Raw genomic sequence first — 17,500 nt, 5'->3', positions numbered from 1 at the left:
CCAGTGTCCTACGATATCATGCCGTCTAATCCTTATGAACCCATCTCAAATCCTATCACGTCATTCTTCTCTCCCCATCTAATTTCTCATCTCATAACATATCATCTGATTCTTGTCGCTTCATGTAATATCACTCCATCCTACTTTAAATCATGATATCGTCTCTTTCATTTTATCGCATCTCATAACATAGGCCTATTATCATGTGATTCTTGTCAACTCATCTCAGGTCGGCTCCTCTCACTTACAGTATGTCTCCCCAGTCATGTAATATCATCTCGTTCTTCGATTCAATCTCATTTCGTACCCTTACCTTCTGATTTATGTCATCCTATCTCATATGTGAGGCAGCGTGGTGGAATCAGGCTCTCGTCAATTTTTGGGCACATAGAGTTATTGGTATCATCTTAAAGCTTGTTCACTTGTCTTTATTTGGAGGAAAAAAAATCCATTTATCTTAAATACAAGTCGAGATATTTGAGAATGAAGGAGGTGGGTGTCACTTGTTTTCAGAGGTAAAATTAGGGAGAAAATGGCCGCCAAAGATTGGTTATTTCCTTAGCTTAAGAGTCCGTGGTAACTGAAAATTTACATTTTTTGTGCCTTTAATCAACGTTTTTCAGAAAAAGAACACAGGAGTGAGTTCTTTAATGGACATGAAAGGTGTTGAGCCCAAAAACAAAAATTTGTTAAAAATTCACAAACCTGCGGAAAAATGCATGTTTCTTCACTTTGAATATTTTACCGAGAGCCTGATTCCACCACGCTGCCTCACATATTATATTATGGCATCTAGTTCATATCATGGCACCCCACGACATAATGTCACCCGATACATTCTTATCTCATCATCTCATTTATCTTCTCATTCATATTACCTCATCTCATATCGTATTCATTTATTTCATGTTTCATTCCCATATTATCTCTTTCATATTATGATCATGATCATGGCATCTCTTCTTCTCAACCTCAAGCATGAAATTATAATATCCGAGACAATGCACTATCCTGGCTGCAGCCCTTTGCTCTCAATCACCTGCTACCTTTAATAGAATTACTAAGTTCTATCTCACATTTCTGCCCGTTTTGAGTTACTATAAGACCATGAGGTCCGAAACCAAAACGATTCTATCCGCTCTATCAAAGTCGTAAGATTATTCGGAGTCGATATCAATATATTCAAAGAATTATTGCATTTTAAAAAGCTTAGCATAGTGAAACTCAAAATTTGTACATCAAATTTCTCAAAACTAGAGTCTAGGTGCTGAGCAGTTAGAACTTTGTAATTCTAGGGTAGTGAACCGTAAAAAACGTTGGTGCGAAGTGGGCGCACCATGGAAGTCCAAATGAGGGACTAAACAAAAGGAGTACCGGTATTGCTTTAGTCTCATGACCCTGGCATCTTTCCTCCCTTGTTTTTCATTTGTGAAACGTGCTGACAAAATGAGTTACTTCTTGGATTTGAGCCATATGGAAATAGATACATCACGCTTATAAGTTTTTAAAAAATACATAAGTATGAAATAATAACAGGCATATTACACTTAAAGAATATGGCATCAATAGAAAAATCTACAAATTTGGCCCTAGTGTTGATTTTTTTAAATATTTTTTTTGTTGCCAATATCTCCATTTGTAGATTGCGAGAAGTAACTCATTTTGTTAGCTCACCTCACATTTGGCTCCGAATTGCGTCAATTGTTGCGCTTCATAGTTCACCAAGCGTTATGTTAGAGTACACAATCTCGGATATCATAATAGGCTTACATTGTACGAGTCTTGGACCTCAGCTCCCTTGACCTGATCTGACCTGACCCCATCTCGTCTCGTCTCGTTCAGGCAACGTGGTCAATGTGGTGTGTGACTGTGGGGACAGGGCCTCTGGCAGGTACTGCACTGTCCCCGTTGACCCCTGCAAAAACTGCTTCAACGAGAGCTCTTGTAACAACACCCTGTCTGAAGATTACTGCCAGCCGTGTCCCAGCGGGTACGAAGGGGATGGTTTCGTATGCAGAGGTTGGTTTGTTTATACGTGAAGTTATTATTTTTCATAATAATAATAATAATAGATATAAGTCTGCCTCCTAAATTATCTGAATAGGCTTAATGGAGACGTAAAATAATTACATTAATGTTATTTCAACTCATTTGCATCCAATCATATTATCTTAATTTACCCTTTTTTGTCCTTACTAATATCTCATCCTCTCATTTTATTTTGAATCACCTCTATTCTTTTCATCACAACCAGTGTCCTACGATATCATGCCGTCTAATCCTTATGAACCCATCTCAAATCCTATCACGTCATTCTTCTCTCCCCATCTAATTTCTCATCTCATAACATATCATCTGATTCTTGTCGCTTCATGTAATATCACTCCATCCTACTTTAAATCATGATATCGTCTCTTTCATTTTATCGCATCTCATAACATAGGCCTATTATCATGTGATTCTTGTCAACTCATCTCAGGTCGGCTCCTCTCACTTACAGTATGTCTCCCCAGTCATGTAATATCATCTCGTTCTTCGATTCAATCTCATTTCGTACCCTTACCTTCTGATTTATGTCATCCTATCTCATATGTGAGGCAGCGTGGTGGAATCAGGCTCTCGTCAATTTTTGGGCACATAGAGTTATTGGTATCATCTTAAAACTTGTTCACTTGTCTTTATTTGGAGGAAAAAAAATCCGTTTATCTTAAATACAAGTCCAGATATTTGAGAATGAAGGAGGTGGGTGTCACCTGTTTTCAGAGACAAAATTAGTGAGAAAATGGCCACCAAAGATTAGTTATTTCTTTAGCTTAAGAGTCCGTGGTAACTGAAAATTTACATCATTTGTGCCTTTAATCAACGTTTTTCAGAAAAAGAACACAGGAGTGAGTTCTTTAATGGACATGAAAGGTGTTGAGCCCAAAAACAAAAATTTGTTAAAAATTCACAAACCTGCGGAAAAATGCATGTTTCTTCACTTTGAATATTTTACCGAGAGCCTGATTCCACCACGCTGCCTCACATATTATATTATGGCATCTAGTTCATATCATGGCACCCCACGACATAATGTCACCCGATACATTCTTATCTCATCATCTCATTTATCTTCTCATTCATATTACCTCATCTCATATCGTATTCATTTATTTCATGTTTCATTCCCATATTATCTCTTTCATATTATGATCATGATCATGGCATCTCTTCTTCTCAACCTCAAGCATGAAATTATAATATCCGAGACAATGCACTATCCTGGCTGCAGCCCTTTGCTCTCAATCACCTGCTACCTTTAATAGAATTACTAAGTTCTATCTCACATTTCTGCCCGTTTTGAGTTACTATAAGACCATGAGGTCCGAAACCAAAACGATTCTATCCGCTCTATCAAAGTCGTAAGATTATTCGGAGTCGATATCAATATATTCAAAGAATTATTGCATTTTAAAAAGCTTAGCATAGTGAAACTCAAAATTTGTACATCAAATTTCTCAAAACTAGAGTCTAGGTGCTGAGCAGTTAGAACTTTGTAATTCTAGGGTAGTGAACCGTAAAAAACGTTGGTGCGAAGTGGGCGCACCATGGAAGTCCAAATGAGGGACTAAACAAAAGGAGTACCGGTATTGCTTTAGTCTCATGACCCTGGCATCTTTCCTCCCTTGTTTTTCATTTGTGAAACGTGCTGACAAAATGAGTTACTTCTTGGATTTGAGCCATATGGAAATAGATACATCACGCTTATAAGTTTTTAAAAAATACATAAGTATGAAATAATAACAGGCATATTACACTTAAAGAATATGGCATCAATAGAAAAATCTACAAATTTGGCCCTAGTGTTGATTTTTTTAAATATTTTTTTTGTTGCCAATATCTCCATTTGTAGATTGCGAGAAGTAACTCATTTTGTTAGCTCACCTCACATTTGGCTCCGAATTGCGTCAATTGTTGCGCTTCATAGTTCACCAAGCGTTATGTTAGAGTACACAATCTCGGATATCATAATAGGCTTACATTGTACGAGTCTTGGACCTCAGCTCCCTTGACCTGATCTGACCTGACCCCATCTCGTCTCGTCTCGTTCAGGCAACGTGGTCAATGTGGTGTGTGACTGTGGGGACAGGGCCTCTGGCAGGTACTGCACTGTCCCCGTTGACCCCTGCAAAAACTGCTTCAACGAGAGCTCTTGTAACAACACCCTGTCTGAAGATTACTGCCAGCCGTGTCCCAGCGGGTACGAAGGGGATGGTTTCGTATGCAGAGGTTGGTTTGTTTATACGTGAAGTTATTATTTTTCATAATAATAATAATAATAGTAGTTGTAATAATAATAATAATAATAACAATAATAACAATAATAATAAATGTCATTTATATAGCGTATTATATATTTCCTCAAAGAGGTCCTCAATGTGCTGTACAATAGTACAAAGAACGTATGCAGCGCACAGCTCCTATAGTAATCTTCTCTCTCTCTCTCTCTCTCTCTCTCTCTCTCTCTCTCTCTCTCTCTCTCTCTCTCTCTCTCTCTTCCTCTCTCTCTCTCTCTCTCTCTCTCTCTCTCTCTCTCTCTCTCTCTCTCTCTCTCTCCAGTACATCCTTGAGTAAAGACAATCCCACAAAACTTACCCTGACACCCTCGTACACATAGATGACATCACAAAGTCATAAATTGTTACAGAACAGGACAGCATGAGTAAACGATACTGAGAGAACATAATAACATTTGTATTGAGTATGTCGGAAATTACAGATTGAAGCTGGACTGAAACAGATGCGTTTTAAGTAGGGGGTTTCACGAAAAAAAATTTAAACGATTAATTTGACCAAAATATATGTCACCAGATAGAGCTAAAGGAGCTGAGAAAAAAAAAATTCATGAAGATTGGATAAACGGTTCAAAAGTTATGCAAGTTTTTTGTTGTGAATTTGGGCATTTTTTCGGGGATAATTAATTACTTACGTATATAGACAAGAGGATGGCACCAAAATGTGCGAAATGAGGCATGAGAAAGACAACTTGGCAAAGTAATGTCACACATTTCTCCCCCCATTGAACTAACATGGCAACAAAAAGCACATATAGACCTCTCGTTTTATGTTGGTTTTATGATGCTAGGCTAAGAACTAATAAAGTTATGAGCCGAGAAAGAGAAAAAAACCCGGGAATTTAGCGGAAATCCCCACTCGCCGGGCGAGCGTGAAACCCCCTATTTTGAGTGCTGATTTGAATTTTGTTAAAGTGGTAGACTCCTGTAGATTAGCTGGCAAAGCTTTCCACAGAGAGGGGGCGTGGTGTGCAAAAGTTCTCCCTCCGAGTCTCTGACTTTTGCTTTGGACAGGTCTTAAAAGGCTTTCCTCCGCCCGATCTTCAAGGCCGAGATGGTATATATTCGATGACCATGTCACAAAGATAATATGATGGTGCAATGTTGTTGATGGACTTAAAACAAAGCACAATTATATTGTACTGAATTCGTGCTTTCGCGGGGAGCCCAAGTAGTTGAATTAGCATTGATGTTACATGCTCTTTGAGAGATTTCTTTAAAAGTATGCGACCAGCTTGGTTCTGGAGTCGCTGTAACCTATTTAACGTTTCAGTGGGAAGGTTTCCAAACAAAGAATTGCAGTAGTCTAGAAGTGAAAGGACAAAACAAGAATTTAGAATTGTTTTGCTTTGATGTTTAAAAAAGTATTTAGTGTGTGTTTTCTAAATGTGCTCCCTGTTGTTGTTGCCGGCGTCTGTGGTGTTAGTGGTGTAGCAGTTAGGAGATTCACCGTTGCACACAGGAGACATGAGTTCGATTCCAGTGTGGGAGGAATTTTTATCAAGTATTTCCGTCTTACTGCTGGGAGGTTGTATTGCCAGAGTTGGTCCCGACAGGCAAGCTCGAAGCAGCCAGCCTCTTAAATGATCTAAATAGTGTCTATACTCACTTACTTACTTACTTACTTACTTACTTATTTACTTACTTACTTACTTACTTACTTACTTACTTACTTACTTACTTACTTACTTACTGACTCTCTATCTATCTATCTGTCTCTCTTTGTCTGACTCTCTCTCTCCATCTCCCTCTCTCTCTCTCTCTCTCTCTCTCTCTCGCTCGCTCTCTCTCTCTCTCTCGCTCTCTCTCTCTCTCTCTCTCTCTCTCTCTCTGTCTTTCTGTATAGTCAAGTACACAAGGAAAAAGCAGTTAGCGCCATTCTTGTCCCACCTCGCGACTCCCTTCAGCTTTGGCATGTCCATTCATCCCCTGCCTATGGAGGCTTACAACTTGTATAATTATATTACTACAACGCCCTGCAGTTGACGGCAATTCTCAAAGTGTGCTTTAGCGTCACTGTGGTGTCTAAGGGTATTCTCTTTTATCTCCAATCTTCGGTGCTAGCGAGTCCGTCGAGTATTGATCATTGGTGTGGGTGATCTTCGCGACTCCTGACTGAAAAGCAAAATTGTCTCAAATTCCTATCTTACCAACGTTTAGGAAATGAAACGCTAAAACGATTGCGTGGTTGGTTTGGTTGGCGGGTGCTCTGATGTGATTTGCTCCTTCTTTCCTATCAAACAGTTATTGTGGCATCGGTGGCCTAGTGGTTAGTCTCTCGGACTCGCAACCGTAAGGTCGTGGGTTCAAATCCCGTCAGGGGCCCGACGTTGTGTCCTTGGGAAAGGCACTTTACACGAATTTTCCTCACTTCACCCAGGTGGGAATGGGTACCCGGCTATAGACAGCGAAAGATCTTGTCAGTTTGTTAGTCTTTGAACGCTTAATCAGCTGCTTGCACTGTATGCTTCCCGGGAAGCTGAGAATGTTTCGGAATGTTCTGTGGTCTGCTGGGGTAATAATATAGTGTAAAGCGCATAGAGCCTGCAGTTGAGCGGGGATATGCGCTATACAAATGCTATTTATTATTATTATTATTATTATTATTATTATTATTATTATTATTATTGTTATTATTGTCCTTATCTCTCCTCCTCCTTCTTTCCTGTGTTTGTTACTCTCTTGTAACACCTCTAATCTTCGGCTCTTAAATAACATCATTGTGTCGCAAGGGCTGTAAAACGCTTACTTTAAAACAGCAACAAAAAGATTACATTACGTGCCTCGCTGAGATTTACAGTATTTGCCGATACCTGTACTGCTAGCATTGAGAAACACAATGAAAAATTAGAAACTCGCATGGGGTAATTAATATTGTAAATTGTAGAAAGCCGTTATTGCAATAGCCGTTTTCTTCAAACAATTGTAGAGTAATAAAGAATGGGAGGGGGATGGCACTAGTCACAATTTGCTATTTTTGCCTTTGTCCGTTTTGATCTTTTATTTGGTTTGTTCCTTGTACATGTAGTTCATCAACACTATTGTTATCAGACACGGTCAAAGTCCCTTTTTTGTGACATTATGTTTAAAATAATCAGATCATCCCCGGGAAGAACAATAGCAGTCTGTATGAACGCGTGAAAATCCTGAAAAATAGAAACATCTCAATAAACACCAAAATGAAAGTCCTGAAATGCTATGTTTGGTCAACCCTTCTATATGGCTGTGAATGCTGGACAATTACTAAAGACATGGAAAATAAAATAGAAGCAACAGAAATGTGGTTTCTTAGGAGACTGCTAAGAGTATCAATGACGGAAAAGAAATCAAATGAGGTAGTGCTTGATGAAGCCCACGTGGGACGCTCAATGTTAAAAACAATCAGGAAACGACAAATGCAGTTTTTGGGACACCTGTATAGACATTGGGGTCTTGAACATCTAGCTCTCACTGGAAAAATTGAGGGCAAGCGAGGCAGGGTAGACCCAGAACAACATACTTAGGGAACCTCAACAAATCGGTAACAGGAAAAGATCAGGGAAACGTAGCTTTTTTGAGAGCATCCGAGCAAAGGAATGAATGGAAAACCATGATTGCCGATGTCTGTCGCAGATCTGGCAATGGATGATGATGAACGTTTGAAAAAAATTTAGGCAGTTGTTCCCGAAAGGTTTTGAAGTGAACACATTCACACCAAAATGAAACTCCATTTTCAGGCGCAGCAATCTTTCCTTCTGATCCGGAATACCTTGGGGTCGTTTTCATTTTGAAGAAACAGGTTTCTCGCCCAGTCCAGTTTAAGACATGTTATGTTGGAGTCTGGTTTTTTCTGGGGACAGGAGTCTGTAGCGTAATAATGTGGTTCTTCCATGGTTCATGCACAAGGCGTGAGTTTGATTCCAATGTGGGGAGGTCGTTCGAAGAAGGTCTTTTTCTGTCGGCTGTGTTGCTTTATCCCTCTTTGCCAGGGTTGACCCGTGACTAACAGGTTAAAAGCAGCCCGCCTCTTATATACATATAATTCTAAAAAAACGTGGGTGCTTGGCGGGTGCTCAGGTGTGGTTTGCTCCTTCTTTCTTGTCAAATATCAGAAGGCGTGAAGTCGATTCCAATGTAGGGAAGTCATTAAAATTTGAGGAAGTGGAGGCCCTTGTGGTCTTGAGGTCATTGTGTTCTCCTCTCATTCAATAGGTCCGGGGTCCGAAACCTGACAGTGACGGACAACTTTCTTCACTTTCAGCCCCTACCCCCACCCACCTTTGCCCCCTTCTCTGGGCTCCTGACTCTTTCCGCAGCGTTTCTACCTCTCCTCCCTGACTCCTTCTTACTGCTGTCTTTCAGCCACACCTCTGATCTTATGATAGGTAAGATCTAACACCTAGCCTTCTTGTATAAGGGCGAGAAAATCTCGGAGGTCCCCTGTGCAAGTTGCGCACGTTAAAGATCCCTTGGTGGTCCTTAAATTTGAAAGAGTAAGCTTCTGTCGCAATCTGTGCAACATTCAAAATAACCCACCGCACTGAAAATGCATAATGTTTCCAGCTCATATGACCTTTATGCAGTTGCGAGAGCCGTAAAACACATACCAAAACAAAAAATACCCATTCATACAAAAAAATGTAACACTATTTTCAGTGGCAGCAATCCCACCTTCAGTTCCGGAATATTTTGGGATCGTTTTCATTATGAAGACACAGATTTCTCGCCCAGTCCAGTTTAAGACATGTTATGTTGGAGTCTTGTTTCCGTGGACTGGAGTCAGTGGCGTAATACGAGAGGGGGGGGTCAAAAAGTAATGCAAGTTCGCTTATAACTTAAAGAAAAAAGAACGCACTGGCAACTATCATATCTCAAATTGAAGGGGAACATCTGAGGATCAGATTTCTATTTCTCAACATTAGTCTCCATTATTTTCAATAGCCACTGTCCACCTTTTACTAAGTGCACATATGCCAGCTTTGTAAAACTGAGCAGGTTGGCCTTGGGGGTACATCAGTCTTGATTTCTTTCAATTGTTTTTTTCTAGAACCGAAAAGGTTGAAGTGTGAAGGAGCCAAATGAGGAGAATAAGCTGGGTGTGACAGTGTTTTCCACCCAGACGGAAACTTAAATTTTAACAGTTTGAGTTCAAAAGTACATGTGCAAGTACCTGTGATCTGAATTTCATTTATTTTGATGCAATATTGCGCACAATGGCCAACAACTTGCATTACTTTTTGACTCTCCCTTGTAATTTGGTTCTTCCATGGTTCATGCAGAAGGCATGAGTTCGATTCTAGTGTAGGGAGGTCGTTCGAAGAAGGTCTTTTTCTGTCCTATGTTGATGTGTACCCTCTTTGACAGGGTTGACCCGTGGCAAACAGGTTAAAAGCATTCTATGTGTGTAAATTGAGGCGGAAAAAAAACGTGGGTGCTTGGCGGGTGCTCTGGTGTGGTTTGCTCCTTCTTTCTTGTCAAATATCTATCATCTTTATCTCTGCTCCTTCTTTTTTGTGTATGTTACTCTCTTGTAACTCTTAATCTATTCTTCGGCACTTATATGACCTTATTGTGTTGCAAGTGCCGTAAAACTCTTACGAAAAAAAAGAAAAAACTTTTGTCTGAGGCAGATATCAACGAGTGCCTTGACAACAGCACCTGTGAGCACAACTGCAATAACACAGACGGCTCCTATGAGTGCTCTTGTAACACGGGCTACACGCTGCAAGGAAGCAAGTGTATAGGTGAGTGTGTCTCTCTCTGTCTCTGTCTGTCTTTCCGTCTGTCTGTCTGTCTTTCTGTGTATCTCTCTCTGTATCACTCTCCGTCTCTGGCTGTCTCTGTCTCTCGGTCTCTCTCTCTCTCTCTCTCTCTCTCTCTCTCTCTCTCTCTCTCTCTCTTTCTCTCTCTCTCTCTCTGTCTCTCTCTCTCTCAATCTCCCAGTCTCTGTATCTCTCTCTCTTTCTCTCTCTCTCTGTCTCTCTCTATCTATCTATCTTATCTGTCTGTCAGTCTCTCTCTTTCTCCCTGACCCTCTCTCTCTCTCTCTCTCTTTCTCTCTCTCTCTCTCTCTCTCTCTCTCTCTCTCTCTCTCTCTCTCTCTCTGTGTCTTTCTCTTTTTGTATCTATCTCTATCTCTCTCTGTATCTGGAGATCTCTTTCTCTCTCTCTTTCTTTCTCTGTCTCAGATTTGACTGTCAGCTAGCACGCAGTCTAGTGTGGTCTGCCTCTTTTATTTCTCCTCTTTGTTGCTATTGTTCTAATCTTTTCTTTACGAAATGTGTGACTATTTGTGGATTTTTTTTTTACTGGCGTGGCTAAATGTCTGAAATAGTGTGATCGTTTTTATTTATTATTTGTGTTCACAAGATAAACATGCTGGTGGGTGGTTGGAGGATGTCATTGGGAGTTCCTACGTCTGCACTCTCCTCCCTCACTTATTAAATTTGTCTGTCGGTCTTGCTCTTTCTCCTCACTCTAACCCTACAGGTGGTGGGAAGGCGCCGCTGGTAGGTCTTACTTTTCTTTTTCTTTTCTTTCTTTCACTTCGGCCTGGTGTCTTACTTTTTCTCAACACTAAATGACCGCTATTGTATCAGTGGGCCTCTCTTTACTCAACAAACAAACAAACAAACAAACAAACAAACAAACAAACATTAACTCTAAACGACTGGGTTTGTTTTTGGGGGGTTTTGTTGTTGTTTTTTGGTGTTTTTTTGTGTCCTTGTGCCTCTCTTTACTGCTAGAAAATGACAGCGAGGAACAAACAGTCCCCGAGTACGTTTGAAGTCAACATTTTGTTTTATTTCTCTCTGCAGATGACAACGAGTGTCTTGATGACTCGTGTGGCGCGGACTCTTACTGCGTCAACACTCCCGGCTCATTCAGTTGTCAGTGTTACCCTGGACTTATCCAATCAGGGCCAGATACTTGTGTAAAATGTGAGTTCTTTTATATACTGCTGCTGTGTCGAAAGAAACGTTCCCTGGTGAAAAGAAATAAAAAACGTTTTCAGAGTTTGCTACTCTGTAATTATAAAGTTCTATAATTAGTGCCTTACGTTGAGAAATTTGACGTAAAACATAGTTTCACCACACCTCAAGCTTTTTCGAAAGCAATTTTTTGAATATCTTGATAATGACTCGGAATAATCTTACGATTTTTGTAAAGCAGTTAGAACATTTGATTTCTGATCTCATGGCCTTAATAACTCACAACGGCCAAAAAGAATGTCAGATAGAACTTTGTGATTCTGAGACAGCGAGTTGTCAATGTTACCCAGGACTCATCGGAAAAGCGACAATTATGTTTGTCAGAAATGTCAGTTCTTTTATACTGCTGTTGTGTGAAAGGAAACATTCCGTAGTGACCAAGAAAAAAACGCTGATGCAACTGTCAACGTTAGTCAAGACTCGCCCAAAAAGCACCAAATATTTGTGAGAAACATGTGTTGTTTTTTTAAGGAAACATTCAGCTACTAAAACAAAGATTAAAAATAGTGTTTGGATTTGTTTGTCTGTATGAGAAAAGAGAAGCACATCGACACAATAACGATTATTTAATGCTGAGGAAAGGTAAGACAGACAGACAGAAACAATAGAAAGAAAAGTAAAGCAGTAGGGCCTACAAGTGGCGCCGTCCAACCGCCCGCTGTATGAGGGTGTATGTGTATGAGAGTATATATATTATATATTATATACTATATATTATTAGTGTTGAGGAGTATGTACCTTGGATGTGTGTGTGTGTTTGTGTGTGTGTGTGTGTGTGTGTGTGTGTGTGTGTGTGTGTGTGTGTGTGTGTGTGTGTGGCGCGCTTTTGTGTTTTGAGTGAGAAATTGAAAGAAAGAGATTACGTCTCATTTATCTTTTGCAGTGAAGGAAATTTATAACGGCTCTCTGGTCTTCACAAGCATCAATGATCAAAAATGGTCGGATGATCTCAAAGATGACAAGTCTGAGGCGTTTAGTAAATTGGCAACTAAAGTGGAGACCGCCGTGAGTTGATCCCCTCTGGATGTCCATCTTTGTCTCTGATTACTTTTGCTTTTGTTTTGTCTGTGTTGAATTTTGGGAATTGTTTTTTGTTTGTATTTGTCTGTGGTTGTTTTTGTTTTTGTTCGTGGCTTTTTTTTTACGTTTTTATTTTCCTTTTTTTTTTAAATTATGGCCAATGACCATCATTGTTTTGGTTTGCATTTTTGGTTGTTGTTGTTGTTTTTCAAATTATATTTTAAAAGTCAGAATCAGTTCTCTTAAATGTGATAGTCCTATCAGATCACGAAGGGCCAAAAGATGTGGAAAAAGCGAACTTGTATAGGTTTAAAGCCCCTTGCAACACGAAAGTTATTTAGGCGGAACTTTTGAATTAAACGCCCATCTCCATCAGGACCAAGTGAAAGTACGGGAAAGTTTGCATAAAGTGTCTTTCTCAAAGACAAGATAGGGTCAGAGGTGATGTCATCTAATTAGATCATAAAAGTTCCAAAGAGATATTGTTATATTTTCTTGTCTCATCCAAAAGACGTAGACCTACAGGATGATCTTGCGGGTCTTCGGGTGAAAAGTAATATTTAGTCCGAACATATTGACTTGAGGGTAAAAGTTTACTTTAGCCCTCCATTTCCGAACTCACGTGGCCTAGTATGCACGTCCTGGGTCTCCACCCTCCTTGTGGCCATATTTGGGTCGCCATGACATCATGAAAGAAAACATTAACTCTTATTAACTTGTTCTAAGAATGGGCGGTCGGAATTTACAATTACCTCTAATGCTACGCCATGGTATATCATTTTCCAACCCCTCTCGCGGATGGGTGGTTGGAGGGTGCATTGATATGGTTTATTCTTTCTTTCCCAGCAAACGTCTATCCTCCTTATCTCTCCTCTTTGTATATATTTTATTTAAATAATTTTTGGTAGGATACTCTCCAGTAATATCTCTTATCTTCGGCTCTTTTTCTGTGATGATCTATGTTTCAAGTGCCCGCAAAACTCGAACAAAAATTAAACTAAACTAACCCTGCTCGCAGGTGGTTGGAGGACACCACTGGTAGGTCCTACTTCTTTACTTTCCCTTTGTTGTTTCTGTCTGTCTGTCTGTCTGTCTGTCTGTCTGCCTGTCTGTCTGTCTATCTGTCTGTCTGTCTGTCTGTCTGTCTGTCTGTCTGTCTGTCTGTCTGTCTGTCTGTCTTACTTTTTCCCAGCATTAACTGACCATTATTGTGTCAATGTTCTTCTCTTTACTCAAACAACCAAACAAAACAGATCAAGACGTCAGTCAACCAATCAGCGTTTAAAGAATTGGTTCCAAAGGTCATCAGCTTCACACAGGTGCCCGCAGCCGCGCAGTAAGTTCCCCTCTTTGTATAACGAGTACATAATAATAATAATATATCAATTTATTATGTCGGTAAAATTCACCAAACAATTTGTGAGGCAGCGTGATGGAATCAGGCTCTCGTCAATTTTTGGGCATGAAGAGTTATTGGTGTCATCTTAAAGCTGGTACATTTGTCTTTATTTGGATGAAAATAGTATCCATTTATCTTGAATACAAGTCGAGATATTTGCGAATGAAGGAGGTGGGGGGTCACTTGTTTTCAGAGATAAAATTAGTAAGAAAATGGAACCCAAAGATTAGTTATTTCCTTAGCTTAAGAATCCATGGTAACTGAAAATTTACATTTTGTGTGCCTTTAATCAACGTTTTTCAGGAAAATCCACACAAAATGAGTTATTTAATGGGCATGAAAGGTGTTGAGTCAAAAACCAAAAATTGGATAACAATTCACAAACCTGTGGAAAAATGCAAGTTTCTTCACTTTGATTATTTTGACAAGAGCCTGATTCCACCACGCTGCCTCACATTTTTCTTTGAAACTTTTTCTTTGGAACTTTTTCTTTGAAACTTATCAAAGAGTAAATCGCTACCTCAGAATTACAAAGTACTTACTACCTGCTCAATATCTAGTTTTTGAGAAATTTGACATCAAAGATGTTATTTCACAGTATGTCAAACATTTTCGAATGCTATTCTTTGAATACCTTGATAACCACTCTGAATATATCCTTACGATTTTAATGGAGTAGATAGAACGTTTAGTTTCTGACGTCGTGGTCTTAGTAACTCAAAACGGCCAACATTGTCGAAAAAGAGCTTTATAATTCTAAGGTAGCGCAATGCTACTGTATGAAAGTTTGTAATAAGCACAAGTATGGGGAAATTTGAGCAACAAGTAAGAAAGCCTTTGGGAGAATATAGTTCACTTTGTTTATTTTCAAGATGACTGCCGTTTCCATAGCAACTGTAGTAAGCACGCTAAGAGTTTTGGTAAAGATGTCACTTTATCTAAGTCGTATTATATTATGTATACAGATTTTATCTAACTTATTCTGATTTAATGGAGGTCTTTTGCGCCCCCATACACACAATTAAAATCATTTTGAGGCGGGCCTTTTCAGAACATCAAAGCAAAGGAATCAACGGCAAACCATGATCGCCAATGTTTGTCCCAGATCTAGTAGCCTATTTGCTCATGTCTGTTCATCCTTTAAAAAGCGAAAAAAACAAACAAAGGTGAAAGTCTAAATCAGGGTGTACTGCTTGCACGACCGCATAATTCGTTATCTCTGCTCAACCAATTCATGTGGGTGGTTGGCAGGTGTTCTTGTGTGGTTTGTTCTTTTTTTCCTATCAGGCATCAATTATTTTCATCTATCCTCGTTCTTTTCTTTGTATGTTACTCTCTAGTAACACCTTTAATCTTTGGCACTTATATGACCTATTTGCGTTGCAAGTGCCGTAAAACTCTTACTAAAATGTAGCAAAACAAATACTTCATAATAATAGATTACATTTATATAGCGCTCTATCTCATAGGAGTATAAGCTCTGGGATGGCATGATCACTGAGCGTAATTGTTTATTCACACAATATAAAAACATTTCACATTAACAAGAAAACCAGCTGAACCACCCCATCGAAATATTTGTTCCACCATACATATATTATATACACGTAAGCACAGCCGTGAAAGCATGACATATCAGCCCCTCGACACCTTAGAAGAACATATTTGTTGTTTTGTTTTGAATTACAAAGTTTTATCCGCTCAGCATTTAGTTATGAGAAATTTGATGTAAAAAAATTTGAGTTAAGAAAAAAGGTCAAGCTTTTTCTAACGCAGTTCTTTGAATATCTTGGTAACGACCCCGAATAATCTTAAGATTATGATAGGACAGATAGAACATTTGGTTCCTGACTTCATGGTCTTAGTTACTGAAACCTGCCAAAAATATCAGACAGAACTTAATAATTCTAAGATATCGACCTACTAACACACTACAATTAAGACGTTAACAAATAACTACTTACCAGTTGTGGTAGCCATCTCCAGTTGGGGGTATGGCAACACTTAGATGTGAAACAAATCCAAAAACGTTATAAGAGTGAAGAAACATATGTATTCACTTATTTATTAATGTATTTATCTATATGTAAAACATTTTCCTGTGTGTTTACTCTAAGACTGACAGCTATTTCAAAACCCAAAATGTAGCACACTTTGTTGTTATTACTAAATACAAAAGCGCCAGATGATAGAATTGGGCTGGGTCCCAAAAAAAAAGACGTAAACAATACACAAGACTTGAGCAATCGCTTAAACGTATTGCTTAAACAAACACACGAACAATATCTCAGGGTGGGTGGTTGGCGGGTGCTCTGGTGTGATTTGCTTCTTCTTTCCTATCAAACATCTATCGTCTTTCTCTCCCCTTTTTCTTTTTTTATGTTTGTTACTCGCTTGTAACACATCTAATCTTCTGGCGCTCATATGACCTTATGCAGTTGCGAGTGCCGTAAAACCTTTACTAAAAAAAAAAAAATATCTCAGGTCAAACAGAACGAAGCGTGACGCTGATCCTGTGAGCCCGGACTCTATACGTGCTGACTTCCTGGTCTACAGCGGTGAAGACCCTATAACAACTACGAACATAGACAATGCACTCATCAAGGGCATTCCAAGCACTTGTACGAACAACTGTGGCTACAACGGCTTGGTAGGCGTCACAACCAAACCTTCTGTGGACGACAGTGGTAAGGTGGCGAGAGGTGGTACTGTGTTTCCTTTGGTATCTGTTTCATTAGTTCTGGAGGTTTTACGTAACTGAGATGCAGAACGAATGTCTGGTGGCTGGTGGCAGGTGTTGTTTGCTACTTCTTTCCTGTTGTACATCTGTCGTCCTTATCTCTCCTCTTTGTTGGTTGGTTGGGTGGTTGGTTGAAGGGTGTTCTAGTGGGGTTTGCTCCTTTTTTCTTGTCAAACATCTGATGTCCTTGTCTCTCCTCTTTGATGGTTGGTTGGGTGGTTGGTTGAAGGGTGTTCTAGTGGGGTTTGCTCCTTCTTTCTTGTCAAACATCTGATGTCCTTATCTCTCCTCTTTGATGGTTGGTTGGGTGGTTGGTTGAAGGGTGTTCTAGTGGGGTTTGCTCCTTCTTTCTTGTCAAACATCTGATGTCCTTGTCTCTCCTCTTTGTTGGTTGGTTGGGTGGTTGGTTGAAGGGTGTTCTAGTGGGGTTTGCTCCTTCTTTCCTGTTGTACATCTGTCGTCCTTATCTCTCCTCTTTGTTGGTTGGTTGGGTGGTTGGTTGAAGGGTGTTCTAGTGGGGTTTGCTCCTTCTTTCCTGTTGTACATCTGTCGTCCTTATCTCTCCTCTTTGTTGGTTGGTTGGGTGGTTGGTTGAAGGGTGTTCTAGTGGGGTTTGCTCCTTCTTTCCTGTTGTACATCTGTCGTCCTTATCTCTCCTCTTTGTTGGTTGGTTGGGTGGTTGGTTGAAGGGTGTTCTAGTGGGGTTTGCTCCTTCTTTCTTGTCAAACATCTGATGTCCTTGTCTCTCCTCCTTCTCTCAAGTAACACAAACAACTTATCTTCGACTCTCATGTGACCTAGTTACGTTGTAAGTGCCATAAAACTTTTATTGAAAATCAACATTAAAAAGTAATGTCTGGATCTACGAGTAATATGTTAAAGTAGGAATGTAAACCTGATTGGCAGCAAACCATAGGCAATATTCAAGTATATTTCGAACCCTATGCACAAATCTAAAAACGAATTTGCATATCCCCCCTCTCTCTCTCTCTCTCTCTCTCTCTCTCTCTCTCTCTCTCTCTCTCTCTCTCTCTCA

At 39.6% G+C, this 17,500-nt stretch overlaps 1 protein-coding gene across 1 annotated transcript in view; it reads left to right on the top strand.

The window, feature by feature from the left end:
- Positions 1-17,500, top strand: part of LOC101857852 — a gene marked incomplete at its 3' end in the record, with an annotated part of 90,173 nt that overhangs the window by 71,547 nt on the left and 1,126 nt on the right. The window contains 6 exon segments of the mRNA XM_005090614.2: positions 1,843-2,019; positions 9,944-10,057; positions 11,132-11,254; positions 12,189-12,310; positions 13,579-13,661; positions 16,209-16,411. Coding sequence (XP_005090671.2) covers positions 1,843-2,019; positions 9,944-10,057; positions 11,132-11,254; positions 12,189-12,310; positions 13,579-13,661; positions 16,209-16,411 — 822 coding nt within the window.

Source organism: Aplysia californica, unplaced genomic scaffold, assembly GCF_000002075.1.
Source record: "Aplysia californica isolate F4 #8 unplaced genomic scaffold, AplCal3.0 scaffold00020, whole genome shotgun sequence".
NCBI lineage: Eukaryota > Metazoa > Mollusca > Gastropoda > Aplysiida > Aplysiidae > Aplysia > Aplysia californica.
Note: the sequence above shows the minus strand (reverse complement) of the source record. Positions and strands in the feature narration are given on the sequence as shown.